This window comes from Coprinopsis cinerea (assembly GCF_000182895.1).
Source record: "Coprinopsis cinerea okayama7#130 chromosome 10 map unlocalized cont3.10, whole genome shotgun sequence".
Lineage (NCBI taxonomy): Eukaryota > Fungi > Basidiomycota > Agaricomycetes > Agaricales > Psathyrellaceae > Coprinopsis > Coprinopsis cinerea.
This window is the reverse complement of record NW_003307535.1, coordinates 1,044,576-1,061,393: the sequence shown is the minus strand read 5'-3', so window position 1 is coordinate 1,061,393 and position 16,818 is coordinate 1,044,576. Positions and strand designations below refer to the sequence as shown.

Below are 16,818 nucleotides of genomic sequence, written 5' to 3'. Positions count from 1 at the left end.
GTTCTGTAGCTCATAACTCCCATGTCTGTTTGTATTCCTCTATCTCTCACACACGCTCCTATGTTCTATAGAGCCTTTAAATTGTGTAGTAGACACATGTCACTAGGACTTTGCGCAGCGGCGTTGAATCTGTCCACTCGACCTTGAACATGAAATCACCATTGACTAGGATTATGCATACCGACAGTAGTCGTCCGAACATCCGGTCCATGGCACTGGATGGAAGATGCAAAATTTAAGCTCGTACTGAAGATAGCACAACGATCACTAGTCCACCGCGCGAGTGTGATCCTCGTAAAGCCAGATCCAATCCGCAGGAAAACGACCTCCAGAGGTTTACTGGCAAAATGTCTACGTGCTCCCAGACGAAGAAATGAAAGGTACTTGTACGTAACAACAACCTATAAATGCGGAGAACTTACCTTGAGTTTCAATCATCGTCCGAATGCTGTGGGTAGGGAGGTGCTGGTGGATGGAAGACATAAACCGCGACGAGAGGGCCCGGAGCGAGAGGAAGAGGAGGGGATGACGGTGAGAGAGGCCTAGGAGCAGAGTGAGAGAGGATGAAGGGAGACAGGAAGACAGAGTCCGAGAGCTCGAGTAAGAACAGGGGTAGAATGAGATGGCGTCAGAGAGAGAGAGCATCTGAGAGAGACAGGGAGTCGGGAACAGAGGGGAGGACGACCATGCTGACGGCTGAAGTGAAGCTCGAAAGGATGACTGTGCGGGGTATCATGATCGTTGTCTAGATAGGTCGAGCATAAGAGCGAGGTAATCCCGAATGTCAAGAACACTGTCAACTGAACGACTTGTGGTTTAGGGATGGAAAATGCGACTTGACAGATGGGATGGGCGGTAGACGCTGGAATATAGGATCATAATGGCGAAGATAGCTGGACGAGGGCGACGATTTTAGTGGTGAGGATTGTAGTGGAAACAGCGTGGACGATGAGAACGATGCCAATGAAGAGACGAACGATGGGAACGACGAAAAACTGACACGATGATGAAAACCATGAAAACGAAACCAATGTCGTTGTTGAACGTCGACGAATAGACGATAAGACGATGGATGATGACGGGCACAGACGGCATTAGAAGGCCAAAAAAGGATGAAAAAAGCTCGAAAAATCACAGTGGAAAACACGAAACCTGAACAACAACATACCCAGAGCAACCAAAGAAACCTTCCGGACGAAGGACCGTGTAAACCCCACAATAGAGTAGAGAGAGAGAAAAGGAAAAAAAAAAAAAATAGTATTCAGAAACCTGATGTCGTCACATGAAAAATGAGAAATAAGACCAAGGGGATACTTGTAACGACAAACTAGAAAAAAAGGCGGAGAGAGAGAAAAAACAAAATACAACAAGAAATAGGATGTAGTAAGGAAAAAGACCAGGGCTACAAGAAAAAATGGATGGATGGTTGGATGGGACTAGTATGACAACGATGACGATGGAGTGGCAAGATTCAAAAAGCACTTGAGAAGGGTAAAAATGGGGAAGGACAGAATAACTTGAAACAAGACAAGAACCGCATGGATGGACTTGAAAGATGTAAACATGAAGTGGGAAAAAGGTAGAAAGTGAACAGTAAAGAACAGCGATGAAAAGAACAACCGAGTGGATAGCAAGAGGTGGTAGAAGTAGAAAATAGAAAGAAGCGCAACGTCTTGACATAAAACCAGGGTAGGTACAACAGGGGGTGAGGGCGTAAGCGAAAAGGGTCAAGTCCATCATCGATTCTATTTAACATGCGGATTCATGAATATAAGCCGAGTCGTTTGGGGTGCGTTGCGTTGCATTGGCCAAAGTAGGGTAGAAAAGAAAAACATGTAAGAAACGTGAAGAATAGATTGAATCGAGTAATTGCATGCCGTTCATTTGGGTGGGATGGATCGTCGTAGGGGATACAAAATAATGGGGAAAAATGACAACAACAGTGTGAAGAGATTAAGAAAAAAGAACCTAAAAAACACGTGAAGAAAAAAATCAAGTTAGACAATGTTGATGTCGTATGTCGTTTACTGCGTAGCAATCTTGACCATCTGCAAAGAGAAACAGCCAATCAGCTTCCGTTCACAACCCAGGACATCGCGGAAAAAAGAATCTGCCACATACCTCCCTTGCCCACCTCATAGTCTTCTTGGTCTCGCTGGGCATCCTAAGCTTACTCCTCAACTCAGCAACAACCCACTGCTGAAGCAACAAAGGCTTAATCTGGCCAGCAGGGAAGCAATCAGCCAAATCACCAATCAAACCATACGCCAACCGGACAAGAGCATCCGTTCGCTCTTCGTCAATCAGGCAGCGGTGGATCAGGTCGAAGATGCCTTGGGCGTAGGGCAGGAGGAGGTTCACTTTCTCGGTCTTCTTAAGACCCGTCACAATACCAGTATAAGCCTCCAAAATACCCTCCCGGAGTTGCCCAACATAATCGAGAAGCTCATAATCCAGCTACACAACCCTCATCAGCACCCAAACCCAACAAAAATCCAAAAATTCACTCACAGGATTGGGCTCAACAGCTCCAGCCTGCCTAAGCACATTCATAGTCGTCTCCAAATAAGGCTCAAACGCAGGCCCAATCGCAAGCGCAATATCTCCAAACGTCGAGAGAACGGTGATCTTGACGTTTCGGTTCAACACCTCGCTCTGCAAGTTCTCGAGGAGGACAGTCATGAATGACCCGGCAAACGAGGCACTCTGCTCGCCCAAGGCACGGGAGATGTCGCCGATGAGGCCAACGGAGACAGTGCACAGGTGGGAGTCTTCGTGTGCCTTGAGGGCGGGGTAGAGGTAGGGCAGGAAGGCGTTGATGTAGGGTGCGAAACCGGCCTCGAGAGCTAACGGTGAACATGTTAAGAGATGTTTCCGTTAGGCAATGAAGGACAAACCTCCGCAGAGAGCACCGACGACGAGGAAAGCATCCTCGAGTACTGTTGAAGTCTTGCCGGCAGCAGCGATGAGTTGCAAAGTCAAGGTCATGATGCGATCACCCAAGGGTTGGATACCAGCACCGAGTTTACGAGCAACATGCTGCACAGAACGGTTTATCAGATCAAGGGCCAAACGCGAGAAACTGAAGGACATACCGCGATGACATTGCAGAAGTTGCCTTGGAGCTCGTTCCAGTTGTTGCGATCATCAACACCCACGATTTGGTTCTAAACGCCAATGAGCAAGGGCAAACAGCCAAGTAGAACGGTAGACTTCACCTGGATATTGAGGAGATGTTCCATGCGACCCAAGATCGTAACGGCAGTAGTCTGGACGACGGGAATGACATCGGGAGTAGCCTCCTTGACGTAGGAAGTGATGGCTTCATAGGCAGCAGTCCTGAAGTTGGCCTCGTTGCTTCCACTGTATCAAAGGTCAACAACTGAAACGGTAGGGCAAAGAAGACACCTCACCTCTCAGTAACGCGAAGCAAGCTGGTCATAATGCCCTCATAGTATCGCGACAATGGACCAGTCTGCGCAGCCTCGTTCTCATCCTCATAATACAGCCCAATCTGCTCAGCCAAATTCATCAAAGCCCAGCAGCAGTTGGCCACAATCCTCGGCGAGTCGTTCAAACCAGTGACCAGCGCCGAGATAAGAGGGTGGAGGTGTACATCGGGCTTGATGGTGGTGATCAACAAGTCGCAAATTCGGCCCAAAGTCCAGGCAGTGGTATCCTTGACATGCACGTTGGAATCGTTCATCATATCGATCAACAAAGGCAAAGCCTGGTTGACGAGAGGAGTGAGGACGGCAGGATCGGGTCCCTCGAGGATGGAGCCAAAGGTCATGACGGCAGCTTCCCGGAAATGCCAGTCCTCAGACTTGATGTGCGCCTCGATGAAAGGAATGACGGCGCTGACGATGCTGTCCTGGACGGCGCCTGCAAGGAGGGACAAACATGTACCTGCCGCCATGGAGACATTCCACTCGTCCTCATCGGCATCTTCCTCCTGTTTGGTCAAAAGTTGCAATAAGACTGGGACGATTTCAGGCAGAGCGATCTTTGCAAAGTGCTTCGATTCGACTTCGGGTTGCTCGCCAAACTCGGAAGCCTTGGTGGATTGTAAGTGACTCATGCCTGTGGTGATCCGATAGTACACACCTCTTGCGCCTCAATGGCCAACTCGACTTCCTCCTCACAAACAGTGGACCAGAACTCGACAGCTTGAAGTGCAACACGTTCATCAGGGTGCTTCATTCCCACGACGGTAAGCTAAGGGTCGAGTGAGCATGGGGATTGCGGTTGATTTGGGGAACTGACTCACTCCGAACAGAGCCTGTTCCATGTAGAGCGCCATCTTGTCGTAATAGAGACTCATGATCCGCACGAGACACTCATAGGCAGCCACCTGAACCTGGACTGAAGCATTTTGCGTCGCCTCGCACACCACTTGCATGATATAATTTCGCTCGCCCTGAGACAAAAGAGTTGAGATCGGGCGCTTATGAAGTGAAAAAAAGTCTTTACCTCTCGTTCAAAGTTCTCCCGGATGAATTCGAGCGAGTTGAAGAGTGCGTGGATGGCAGCCAGCTGGACTTCTGCAGAGGGCTCCTCCTTTCTTGCGCCATGGATGACGGCCGTAAGGATCTCGTTCGCTCTGAGACTGAGGATTTCTGGTTTCTGCAGCAAGGATCAGTTGTATCACGGCGGATCAAGGCGAGTTGAACGCACGATAGCCTCGCAAATGAAACCGATAGTCTGGAGGGTTGCTATTCTGAGGTTTGTGTTTTCCTGATTGTTAATGAAACCGAGGAGGACTTCAATCAAGTCTGGCCACTGGTTATCTGGGAGCTCTGTGGCAGCAATGGCAGCGACGACCTGGGAAGCGAAGCTGCCGGCCTTTGCATTTGGAGAAGCGAGGGTGAGGAGAGCGTCCTGCTTGATCTTTGATTTTATGTCGCTGGCGAGGGCCAACCACCTCGTGCTGTACTCGGTTTGTCGCGCGGCTTCCTGTGGTGATCAAAAGATGGGCAAAGGGGAGAGCTGTGGGACGACAGAGACGGCGTACCCGAGCGGATAGCGTGTTTTTGAGAGCGAGACCAGCGGCGTTGCGGACATGGATGGGTGCGCTTTCGTTGACGAGCACCGATGAAAGCATCAACATGTATTCCGGCTACAAACCGAGTCAGAAATCGCGCGAAAAAAGGGTTCTACGAGACTGTACGACGCACATAATTCTCCCTGGACGCTGTCTCGAGCTTCTGGGTGGCATCTTGACGCGTATTGGCATCTGGAACGGTTATCGGGTGAGCACTGGACGTTGAAGGGCAATATAGTTGTGGCATTCACCTGGGGAGAGAGTGTTGGCGAGGAGTTCTGTAGCGTTCATGACTTGTGGATGTGGGCGATTACTTTGGATTATAGGAAAGAAAGACTAAAAAGATTTGAAGAAGCAAGAGTTGTTGAGGAGAGACGAAAAAGCGTTTTGTTGTGGATGGCGTTTCGGTGCAAGCACTGCTTTGGCCCACGCTCCGTTTATGTAAAATATCAAAATCAGCCCTTTCAATTCCCTTTATCTCTTCTTTCTTTTCGAAAACAAAAAAATTATGGCAGATCGCGTTCGTAGCTTCTCACTCAGTATTCACTAAACCTCTTAACTGATCATATAGGGCCGTGCTCCAGCTCGTGGTGCGCCTCGCGGTGGAACCCCCATGAGGGGAGGCAGGCCAGCACCGTCCTCATCAGGCCCACCAGCCGACAAACCCAAACGCGAGGCCATCCTCGACCTCTCAAAGTATGTCAACGAAAAGATCAGAGTCAAATTCACTGGCGGACGCGAAGGTACGCCTCTCCCCAATCCACCCATGAACCCATAACTCATGCACCCCGGCAGTGATCGGCGTCCTGAAAGGCTATGACCAGCTGCTGAACCTTGTACTAGACGAGGTCGAGGAGGAAGTCTCAGGTGCGGCAACTCAAGCCCTTCGCTAATCGTCACCTTGCCCTGACCCTGAAGCACAGCATCCAACCCTTACAAGAAACGCTCACTCGGCCTCGTCGTCCTGCGCGGCCCGACCATCACACTCCTCAGCCCCGTAGACGGCTTTGAAGAGATCGCCAACCCCTTCGTCAGCGAAGAGTAGTCCGACCGGTGTGGCACCCTTGTACTTTATTTCCATGTTCTCCATTTCCCTTGAAAGCCGATAATATACAACATGCTCCCTCCAGATTGCCCTGTGCCCTGAACCACAGAGAATAAAGCAGGGACGAATGGCCTTGTACTCTAGTCACAATTCTCTCCATTTTTATTGCGCCTGACTCGACTGGGTGCTGGTTACTACTTCGAGACTTCATCTGGTCTATTCTCAGAAACCATCCCATCTCACCCAAAGTCATATGGCATCAGTGGCTACCCAGGTTGGCGCCTTCCAGACTCAGGTACAAGTTCTTCAACTTGAATGTGTACTCTCGCCTGCCTATCCTCTAATGCTCACCCCATGTTATCTTCAACCCTCATAAAACCTCCCAGAGAGCTGTATGCTTGGTACCGGTATACATGCATGTATCCCGCGAAATCACCACGATCATGCAATATCATCGCTCGAGCCCCATACACCGTGACAGCTTTAACAGGGCAGAGATGATTATATATCCAGAGTCAACGCAACCTTGAACCAACCAACTCAACTCGAGATCAAATCGTCCTCATTACAAAAAACAAAACACGAAGCTCTGAACTACTTGTATAAAAAAGGTGAAACGAACATGAAGAACTGTAACATGACGAACATGCAAGAAAGAAAGAACTAAAGAAAAGGAAAGGGGAAGGAAAGGGCAAAAATAATAACTAACGTAGTAAAAGATATATGATACGCGTAACGAATAGGTTAGCTCTCCCTCAGGACGAAGAAGAACGAAAGAAGAAAAAAAGGTCATAAAATCATGTCCGAGCGTTGAGCAGAATAGAATAGGTAAATGATGGGGTGAACCGGAGGATAGGGAGGTCGAAGGCTGAAGCCAAGGGAGCTAGGTACCAGAAAATGATCCAGAACCAACCTGGAAAAAATCAAACGACGACGAACGACGACGTGAAGCAAGGTATACAAAATCACGAATTTTAAGACGGGTAGGGCGATGGGGCAAAAAAGACTCGCGCGGGAGCAAAGGAACAAAGGGGAAAAGGACTCGTAAAAAGCATGAACGTCGAGCACATGAATTGTAACCCTTCCACCCAACAAAAGACTGGAGCCAGGACCAAATCGAAAAGAAAACATCGTGAAAAGGGCATGAATGAATTCAGGACGACACTGCGAAAAGGAGATGATGGAAATCATGATTGGTGAAGGGATGGAATGAGACTGGATGAAGACTGGATGAAGAATGATTGAATGAGGACTGGGTGAAGGGTTGTCGAATGAACAATAGTGAACTTGACATGAATGAGACTGGATGGAAGGCCGATTGAATGAAGTGTTACTGAATGAAGATGGAATGAGAAGAAACAACGAACTAACGAACACACGAAAAAATGAATGAAAAATGAAATCCGATGTAGTCCTTTTGTACCGTACCAAGGTTTCCAATAGACGGCTACAGCCCGTCGTTTTCCGATGAGGAGTCCGGAAGGTTGAAGACATCCCCGATCAGCACATCCTCGCCAACCCGCCAATACTCAAGCCCATCCTCAACCGCTCCGCCACCGACAGCGCACCCATCTACCAGAACCCACCCACCCACCAATCCGATCCTAATTCCGTTTTCCTGCTGTAATAGTGATACAACGACGCCCGCGAAAGGGAACATCGTACCATCCCGAATGAAATCTTCTTCCCGCCAATACCGAATCGTCGTTTTCGTGCTCGCCAGTCCTTCCTTCCTTCAAGCATTTAACCATTCGTCCTTGTGCCCGCGCTCATCCCTAATCCGAAACAGTCGGTCGTCGTCGTGTTTAACTGGTAGCAAAGATTTGAGGCAGGGAAAATCTCGAAAGTCGGTGTTCATTTGAATTTGGATGATGATGTGACAGGACGCGGATGGAATGGCGACAGGGACGACGACGACGACGGCAGCGCGAGAAGCGAGAAGCAGAGACACGACCCCATTTCATCAGGTTCTTCAGGTCCTCCTTGCAACTTCAACGAAGAAGCCACATCTATAGAGAGCCTTCGAACCTCACAGACCACGGCATTCACAACCAGAGGCACCATGAACGCATGCGCAAAACTCCCCATCCTCTCCGCAACCATCCACCGACTCGCCTCCCCCCCACCAAAGACACACACCACAACGGGTATGTCACCAGTACTAGCGCCCACCATCTCCGACTCCCTCAATCAAGTACTCCTTCGCGGGCACCACACCCATATGATGATGGGGATGATGCCCCTCCCCATCCCCCTCCTCTCTAACAGTCAACGCCGAAAACGACGTCGCAAACCCCTCCACACCCGCATCTTCCTCACCCACAACTCCAACATTCACATTAACCTTCCCATTCTGCTGATGACCCAAATGACTCGGATGATGGCCAAGATGTCCTGGATGATGATGTCCTAGACGATGATGATGATGAGGATGACCTGGGTGGTGATGACCCGGCGGATGATGGGGATGATGAGGTTGAAGAGGATGGTGACCGGGATGTTTGAGGCCCATCGTACCCCTCGGCGGTGAAGTAGGCTGCGAAGACGGCGAAGCAGGCGACGGCGACCTCGAAATAGACGTAGAATACCCATTAGACGAAGGCGTAGGCGAACTTCCACTCGAATCTCCCGCTGACCTGTTCGGCGATACCGAGCCTGTACTACTCTGCCCAGTAGACAAATGATCAGGGGACTCGGCCGTCATATACTGACTACTCTGCGGGTGGACATTGGCGTTCCCATTGGGAGTGGGATTGGCGGCATTGGTGTTACCGGACGCTGCTAAGCGCGACTGTGCAGCTGCCATCTGCGCTAGAATCAGCGGAGAACGGTTGTACGCCGGCTGCGGTTGCTGAGGAACAAACTGGGTCGTATGCGGGGGCGGAGTCGGTGCCGTAACCGTCGTCGTCGAATTAGAATGCGAATGAGTATAAGGCGGGCCAGGAGTAGGCGTATCAGGTCCAGTCGACGACCGTCCAGACATCGTCCTTGCTCTTGGATTCAAAGAAGACAATGCAGGCTGCACGTTGGCCGGGAGAATATCAGGAGGAATCCGAATTTGTTGCTGTTGTTGTTGTTGTCCAATGAACTGTGATTGGAAATGCGAATTTTGTAATGAAGGTGAAATAGGCGAGTGTTGTTGAGACTGATATTGAGACAAAAGTGAGCTTTGAGATCCAGGAAGAATGGGGTATACGATGTTAGACCGAGGTGAGCGCGTGCCGGCGGTTTGATAAAATACAGTAGAAGCTTCATTATAACGGGATTCGATAGGCAATTCCGGAGATGGAGGAAGAGAAGTGTTGTTGGACGATGGGGTATGTGAAGACCAGCTGTGATTACCGTTTTTGAAAGAGCGTAATGACACAGGACCAGTCGATTGGCGTCTCGACGAGAAGTCTGAACGTGCAGTCGGTACGAATTCGGGGAGATTGCGGAAGGCGTTGGGCAAGTGGTCTACCCGCTCCGTTCGAGGTATTCGACCCCGTGAGGCCAGAGAAGGACGCGATGAAGAAGGTAATGGCGCGGTATTCCCGTTGTCGTGGTACTGAGCTAACCGTCCGCCAAGAGGCATATGCCAGGATGGTCGGCGTGCAAGTCCTGGGTTGGTCAGCGAAGTCCCTTCAGTGTAGGATCGCACTGATGAGATATCATCGGATTCAGCAGCGTCCGAACGATCTTCGTCTGTGAAGATGTCGCTGTTAGTTTCCGAACCACTGGCCTCCTTTTCTCGGGCTTCGGTGGGGGCAGTTGCAAGCTCCAAACTCTTGTCAAACTGGCTTTGGAAGAGGGTGTGATCAACGGATGGCGCATCGGGCGGTGGCGGGCTCGTCCATTTCGACCTCTTCGGAGCCATGTGCTCAGGAGGTGGGGGAGGTTGCCTCGGTACCTGAGGATGTGGTGCTTTGGTCTCTAGTTCAACGGCAGGTTCGAAGAACTGAGTGGGAGGCGAAAGCCTCTCAGGGGGGGCATTTTTCGGCCGTAATGAGTTGGAACCGACTGTGTACGGTGTTTGAGGTGGGATAGGCGAAGGCCGTGATGAGCTGTAGGTTGGTGCCTGAACCAACTCTTCGTCTTTGCGCTCTTCACAGAGTTCCGCGATGGCGACAATCGCCCTTTCCGGTCGCGCAGCAAGTATCCGCGAAGCCCGCATAAATTCACCGCGGATCTGGAAGAAATAATGGTCAGCGTTGTATCGTAACAATGAGTAAATCTCTTACTGTATACAGTCCGTCCTTCGTCACACAACGTGCGACATTGTAGTCCAACTCGAACGGGTCCTAAACAATGTGATTAGTTCATTAACAACAATTATCCGAACGGATTTGCCGTACCTCGATACATAGCCTATTCCGCTCCCGTCCGGGGTCATACCGGCTGGAGTATTGCTGTTAGAGATCTGTCAGTAACGGTCGATTCAGAAGGACGGTGAAAGTGGCAATTACATCGCTTTGCCATCCCTTGGCGTCTTTTTTGAGTAGGCCAGCTCGGATGGAAGCAACGCCGTTGTTGTATTGAAAGTCACGGGCGAAATATCGGAAGAAGTCGATCATTCTGGCCATAGGAATAGCAATGAGAACGAGAAGCAGAAAGGTGAAAGGATGGGATACATACAACTCAGCCACGGATTCTGTGTTCTCCGACCGCCAACGTTGCCTGAGCAGATCGATGTCGTCGAAAAACCTATAGAAGAGGTCGTCAGCAACGCGTTCAGCGACTTTAACGAGCTCAATCTCACCAAATATTATGTCCATTCAAATGTGTTTCCTCCTAAAGAACCAAGTTGAGCGCCACCAGCTAAGTTTAGAACAGGAGGACCACTCACTGTCGTGATAGGGCGTAATGGAGGCATCTGTTGTAGATTAGGCAACACTGGAGGGTTCTTGACGTGTACCAGGAAATAAATTACGAGCAAAACATAACCATAAGACGATAATGTTCCTTTGTAGGGGGAGTTGATTTTGCTAAAGCGTTCCTCGTTGAGATGGTAATCATTCCAGTTGTCGAGAACTTGCACTCACCGTCTCTTGCTCCACACTTTGACTGGATGACAGAATAAATATCAGCCATTCCCAAGAGATGGAAGTACTTACGAAAGAGAACCATTGTTCGTACCCTGGTTGGATCTATCATAGCATAGCACATGAGGAGGCGGGTATTTTCCAACGCGAGCCTGTTCTCGAATCCGATATCGCATGCTATGCCGTGTGGAAGTCCTGGAGAGGGGTCCAACGTGAGCTTCACGATAGGTATCCGAGCGTGAGGGAGCGGTTTAACGTGAAACTTGGTTTCTACAAAGGACAGGGCCAATCAGCGGTGAGGGAGTTGTAAGGAACGGCAAGGATCCCGGGCGACATACCCCGTTCCAACAGATCCCCAAGCATCGTCACCAAATCCGCTGCAGAGAGCTTGTCGTCTGAATCGATCAGACAACACAAATCCATATCTAAGGAACATGGGGTTGGACTGGTCAGAGCACGGTCGTTAGGTAGAACCGACGACTGGGCCTACCAGAGTTCCTCAGACTGAAACCATTGGCGGTGCTGCCAAAGGAAAGCAGTCTGCTGTCGGGTTCGATTGTACGAATAAGACGTTCGAGCAGTTTGCGGACGTCCTCCTTGACAGCCATCTCCTCTTGGGTCGGCAGCAACTGGATCACAAAGTCGAAGAGGCATTGGGAGAGCTCGGCGACGAAGCGCTGTTTCGAGGCCTGCCTCGGATGCTGGATAGCTTGAATAACAGGCGAGCTGTGGACTGACGACGTCGGTACTGGCTGGCTCTGCATGTTGTTGACGTCGCGGTAAGTGGCGGATGGGCTGAGCGACTGGGAATAGGCCATAGGTGTGAGTGGTGCGGGCAGCGACGAAGCCTCTGGCTTGATCGTCGTTGTCGGTGTTGAGCTAAAGGCCGTCGTTGTCGAAGCCAGTGTTGTCGACGTTAACGATGACGGCGGTCGAATTGGGTCCGTCGTGGTGGCCTGATTGCAAGGACAAGCTGAAGGGTCCTACGGGGAATCGTCCTCACAAAAGATAGCCTCCGTCTTCATATGGAAGGTGTCTCCTTATAAGTCCGCGCGCTCACACGGGACTGTACCCTCTATCTGCCTTCCATCTCATGTTTCTTTTCATGTTTTCTAAATGAAAATACATCCACATCGTTGTTTCATCGTGGCCTATCGAATAGCCTTCCCAACAGGTTGGTTCGAATCGTAAAGAAAGTGCTGTGAAACTGGGAAGCTGATGTGGCGGTTATCTATAGTCATAATTCGACCGCAGGGGTGACTTCACCCACCTGGTATTGTCCTTATTCGAGATATGTCAGGCACTCATGTGAGGCCCAGAAGAACGATCAAATTAGACTTCCCAACCAAAAGAACCAATCGAGAACAACATATCGCCATGAGGTCGAAAACAGGAAACTGCAAAGGGATCCCGAATCCAGCGCCCCGAGTAGTTATACCCGTAACGGGAACTTGGGCGGTGAGATTATCGGAAAAGGCCCTTGTCTATCGTCCTGAGTTATCACGCTCGACGAAGCAGGTAGACGCCTCATAACATAGCGGCAAACTCGACAATGGGACTATACCCGTTTCGAGTAGCGTCGAGTCAGGCGGTGAACAGGGCATCATACCCGGCCGGGGAGTTGAATTGACTTGCATCCGCACCCCGGAAAACGTCTTATTGTCGACGGATTTAGTCTTTGCTAACGGCGAGCCAAACCCCATGTTGAATATCATCCCTGGAATCAAACGTCATGTTACGATACAGATGGGGTATTCAGAGCCGCCCAAGCCTCGCTACATGTTAACATGTTAATGGGCCGTGAGGGCCACGCAGATCCGGGCAAGCTGAGGTGGGGTGCTGGATCACCTCGTGTTCCTTTGGCTCTGGGAGTGCTCTGCGCCAGCGATAGAGGAAGGAACGAGGCGGGCAAAGGTCGGCCGTGGGTTTGAAACTGGAAACCCAAACTTGCCCGTGCTCGTCGTGTTATGCCTCATGATCAAGGCTTAAAGCCACAGCATGCATACCAGTTCATTAAGGTCAAGTCAGCATTCCTATTCATTGGGGACCCTTCCAAATAGGCATACCAGTCAGCCTTGTCTTGAGTAAGGTATCTGGTGACTTGTTTTCGCGGAGATGAAGAACCTACGACCCTTCAGGCGCCACCTGAGAGAAACTTGTGGATTGGGCTAGAGCCATTGACGGTAACGGGTGTAGTCTTTAATCAGCCTCCCAATTTACCCAGACTCGAGCGTGGACATAGCCTTGGAGATAAGCAGGCATTCTGGGGGTAGCGGCACGATGATGGGTGTAGAAGGGAAAGCTGAACGCGTGCACTGTTTGTTGCGATCAGGATACGCGCGGACGCAGATAACCGTTCTTTGTCCTCGACCACCACCAACGACGGTCGGGTCGTCCCAAAATCTGTCCAGGGACGCCATAATCTTGGAATCTTCTTGTATTATTAGTTTCGTCTTCGATGTCCTACTTCGTTCGAGCCCAGTCGACTCCGGTTAAGATCGCGAGGCCGCCGACCACTGAACCCGAATCACCGAAACAGTCTGCAGGACAAACGCGAAAAGGTGCGTCTTCGATGCTGAAATGTGTGCATGGATCGCGACAGAATCGTGTCTGCATCTTGTGCCCACTGGTTGACGCCGTCATTGATTTCCCTGTCAGATTCCGTTCAGAGACAATGTAGAAATATAGTAATCTATGGGTAAGTTCGGCCGCCCAGTGTGACCTTAGCGTTAACTGATAATGTATAATATGTCTACAGACACTGTAAATACCAGGACAAAGGCTGTATCTACTACCACCCTCCGGTATGGCCTTGGATCTTTACCATTTGTCGAATGACGCGTCTTACCCACATTACAAAAGACAGAACCTGAACCGCCAGCCCAAGCCCCGCCCCCCAGTACTGGAGGGTGCGTCATATCTTCACGCCCCGCCTTCGGTCTAACGAAACTACAGCACACGCCCTGAATCACCTGTTGTGACTGGCACTCTGTCAGCCCAGGCCGTCAATGCTCCGGTGTTTGTGCCCAAATCCGCCTCCGCCATAGCTGCTGGGATCGCTAGCGCTGCATCAACCCCTGCAGCTACTACTGAGTGAGTTCATCCTGCTATCCACTAACTTAGGCTAACTGCTGTAGTGGCTCAACCTACGATGGCGCGTCCCAATCTGAGATGGGTTATCAGGAGTATGACCAGTCTGGCTATGAGAACTACACTGAAGATTCCCAAATGGAAGGCGTCACCCAGAAAATGGAGGATGTAAGTTCATCTAATTCACCACTGAGGAAAGACCAGCGCTGGTCTGGGACGAGCTTCTCTAATCAATATGGAAGGCCAATACCAGAATAGATTTCTCTATGGGTCGTCCCATGACTAGCACTGGTCCCCTCACCCAGACATCTAGATCCAGCTCACGATGTCCTCTCTAGCTCAGCACCCAGTACTATGGCGATTACAGCGACGCTGCTGCTGCTGCCGCAGCCGCGGCCTATTATGCGGCGGCCCCACCAGTCTTCCTTCGACAACCGGTATGTACAATTCAACGGTTCACCCAAGAACAACCCCCTTACTGGCGCCCGTTTAGCTCAACTACCACCTCTATACGCCGACGGCCTATCCTGATTTCCAACCTTCTACCGTCAACACTCACTTCGTACCTCCTTCCGCCGATTTGAGACAGACTCTTCAAGAACGGAGTGAGACCATCCGAGGGATCGCTCCTCCAGGCTTGAACCTCCCCGAGGAACTACAAGGCTATCACACCTTGGTGCCGTTAGAACCCACAGGTCCCGGCACCGAGAGACGCAAGTTCGGGAACTGGTACTGCACAGTGTACCGGGCTATCAAAGCTTCAGATGGATTGCCTTACGTCCTTCGAAGGATCGAGAGCAAGTCCTTCTCTGAGCCTCAACGATACGCCCCTTTACTTACATCACTCGATAGATTATCGGTTAATACACACAAGCGCCTTCGCCCCGATCGAATTCTGGAGTAACCTCAAGCATCCAGGGATCGTCAGCCTCAAGGAAGCTTTCACGACCCGATCATTTGATGATAACTGTGAGTACCGACTACTGGGCGTTCTACAGTTGTTCATTTCCGTCTATCGTGTAGCTTTGGTCGTGGTCTATGCGTACCACCCGAATGCCAAGACGCTTTACGACACGTATCTCAAGCAGAACAAACAAACATCAAGTACTTCTACGACCACGGGATCCACAGGTAGTCGCTTCGGGCGCTATCAAAGTGGAACTACGCACTACACCCCACAGGCAAGCCCTGCCATTGGTCAAGGGCCTGCCATCCCTGAGCGAACAATCTGGTCATACATCGTCCAGATCGCCACTGCGATCAAGCGGGTGCACGAGGCTGGCCATGCCTTGCGAGGTCTCGACGCGAGCAAGGTCATCATCACTGGTCAGAACCGGTAAGCGCAGCTTATCACCCCGCCTAACTTCGAAGAGCTGAGCCTGTCTTTAGCATTCGAATTTCCGCCTGCGGCACAATGGACGTCTTGATGCACGACGTGCCGCAAGATATTCACCTGATGCAGCAAGAAGATTTAACGCAGTTTGGGAGGCTAATCTTTGCTTTGTGCTGTGGAAGCACCAATGCTTCGAGTGGACCCCATTTCCAGAAGAGCGTGGATCATCTGCTACGAGTCTATGGGCAAGAAATTAAAAGTCTTGCTTTGTGGCTGATCAGCAAGCAGACCATGAAGGTGAAGTGTATTCATGCAGTAGTCCGGGATTGTCGCTGATTCTCTTTGAAGAGTATTGACCAGGTTTTGGATAGCATCAGGCATCGTGTTCTTCTAGAACAAGAAGAGGCTTTACTGTAAGCTGCCCGGAACGGCCGTATTTACTGACACTCATCACCCACATTTTAGCGCTGTCGACCGCCTTGAGGTTGAACTCCAGAGTGAACTGGAGAATGCCCGCTTGGTTAGGTTGATGACGAAGCTCGGGTTCATCAATGAGCGGCCAGAGTAAGTGACAACTCCTGGATAAAGGCGTTGTCCTCATACTTTTTGAAACAGGTTTGCACGGGAGCCCCGATGGTCAGAAACGGGTGACCGGTATATCATCAAACTGTTCCGTGACTATGTCTTCCATCAAGTCGATGAGCACGGCAATCCTGTACTGGACATGTCGCATGTGTTGACATGTCTGAACAAGGTGAGGACATGGCGTTTTACTTTCGCCGGTGGTTTGCTGACGAGTTCCGTGTCAATTGTCAGTTGGACGCTGGGACGGACGAAAAGCTTATGCTTGTTGCGCGGGATGAACAGAGCTGTCTTGTGGTTAGCTATAAGGAGGTCAAGAACTGCATTGAGGGTGCTTTCGGGTATGGTTTTGTGTACAGTCTGTTGAGGGGCCCGCTGACGTCCCTCGGTTACAGGGATCTCGCAAAGGCAGCAATCGCATCGCCAGCCGCGTACAAGCATCGGTAACAGTCGTTTTCCCATGAATGCTCGTACTGTACATTACCTGCCAGAAAAGCTTTAGAACTAGAAAAAGACTGGAAAATATAGGAAATCAGGTTCTTCTTTTGATGTCCGCAAGCTCACCGTCAGCCGTGATATTCCACCTCACTCGTGCGCCGTTTCTTTTCGCTTCTCCTTGATGCTAATCGACTCCACTATGGCAACGCAGAGTTGTGCGCCCGTGGATTTATACTTTGGTGTAGGGCTCCAATACATAACGCAG

General features: G+C 50.5%; 5 protein-coding genes across 5 annotated transcripts; 2 read left to right on the top strand and 3 right to left on the bottom strand.

The window, feature by feature from the left end:
- Positions 1–2,024: 2,024 nt before the first annotated feature.
- Positions 2,025–5,335, bottom strand: CC1G_09106 (karyopherin Kap95; the record flags this gene model as incomplete). Its single annotated transcript, XM_001834097.1, has 14 exons — positions 2,025–2,048; positions 2,122–2,457; positions 2,512–2,846; positions 2,898–3,039; positions 3,096–3,167; positions 3,219–3,363; positions 3,414–4,057; positions 4,108–4,218; positions 4,271–4,420; positions 4,474–4,626; positions 4,678–4,956; positions 5,015–5,119; positions 5,178–5,236; positions 5,296–5,335. 14 exons carry the CDS (start codon positions 5,333–5,335, stop codon positions 2,025–2,027), a joined length of 2,595 nt encoding a protein of 864 aa, XP_001834149.1.
- Positions 5,336–5,657: 322 nt separating this feature from the next.
- On the top strand, positions 5,658–6,286 carry CC1G_09105 (hypothetical protein; the record flags this gene model as incomplete). Its single annotated transcript, XM_001834096.2, has 3 exons — positions 5,658–5,787; positions 5,840–5,911; positions 5,968–6,286. 3 exons carry the CDS (start codon positions 5,658–5,660, stop codon positions 6,087–6,089), a joined length of 324 nt encoding a protein of 107 aa, XP_001834148.2. The 3' UTR covers positions 6,090–6,286.
- Positions 6,287–8,250: 1,964 nt separating this feature from the next.
- Positions 8,251–9,072, bottom strand: CC1G_15298 (hypothetical protein; the record flags this gene model as incomplete). Its single annotated transcript, XM_002910345.1, has 2 exons — positions 8,251–8,498; positions 8,607–9,072. 2 exons carry the CDS (start codon positions 9,070–9,072, stop codon positions 8,251–8,253), a joined length of 714 nt encoding a protein of 237 aa, XP_002910391.1.
- Positions 9,073–9,641: 569 nt separating this feature from the next.
- CC1G_15297 (CID1p) lies at positions 9,642–11,928 on the bottom strand (the record flags this gene model as incomplete). Its single annotated transcript, XM_002910344.1, has 11 exons — positions 9,642–9,689; positions 9,730–10,257; positions 10,310–10,369; positions 10,424–10,477; positions 10,535–10,772; positions 10,828–10,859; positions 10,915–11,053; positions 11,111–11,132; positions 11,183–11,380; positions 11,449–11,535; positions 11,601–11,928. The coding sequence occupies 11 exons, from the start codon at positions 11,926–11,928 to the stop codon at positions 9,642–9,644; spliced, it is 1,734 nt and encodes a 577-aa protein (XP_002910390.1).
- A 1,640-nt stretch (positions 11,929–13,568) lies between these two features.
- Positions 13,569–16,660, top strand: CC1G_09103 (hypothetical protein; the record flags this gene model as incomplete). The annotated part of the gene is made up of 16 exons (XM_001834094.2): positions 13,569–13,671; positions 13,769–13,808; positions 13,869–13,914; positions 13,973–14,019; positions 14,066–14,203; positions 14,248–14,368; positions 14,539–14,637; positions 14,694–15,059; positions 15,112–15,169; positions 15,224–15,536; positions 15,590–15,830; positions 15,882–15,946; positions 15,999–16,097; positions 16,149–16,287; positions 16,350–16,456; positions 16,511–16,660. 16 exons carry the CDS (start codon positions 13,569–13,571, stop codon positions 16,560–16,562), a joined length of 2,034 nt encoding a protein of 677 aa, XP_001834146.1. The 3' UTR covers positions 16,563–16,660.
- Positions 16,661–16,818: the final 158 nt, after the last annotated feature.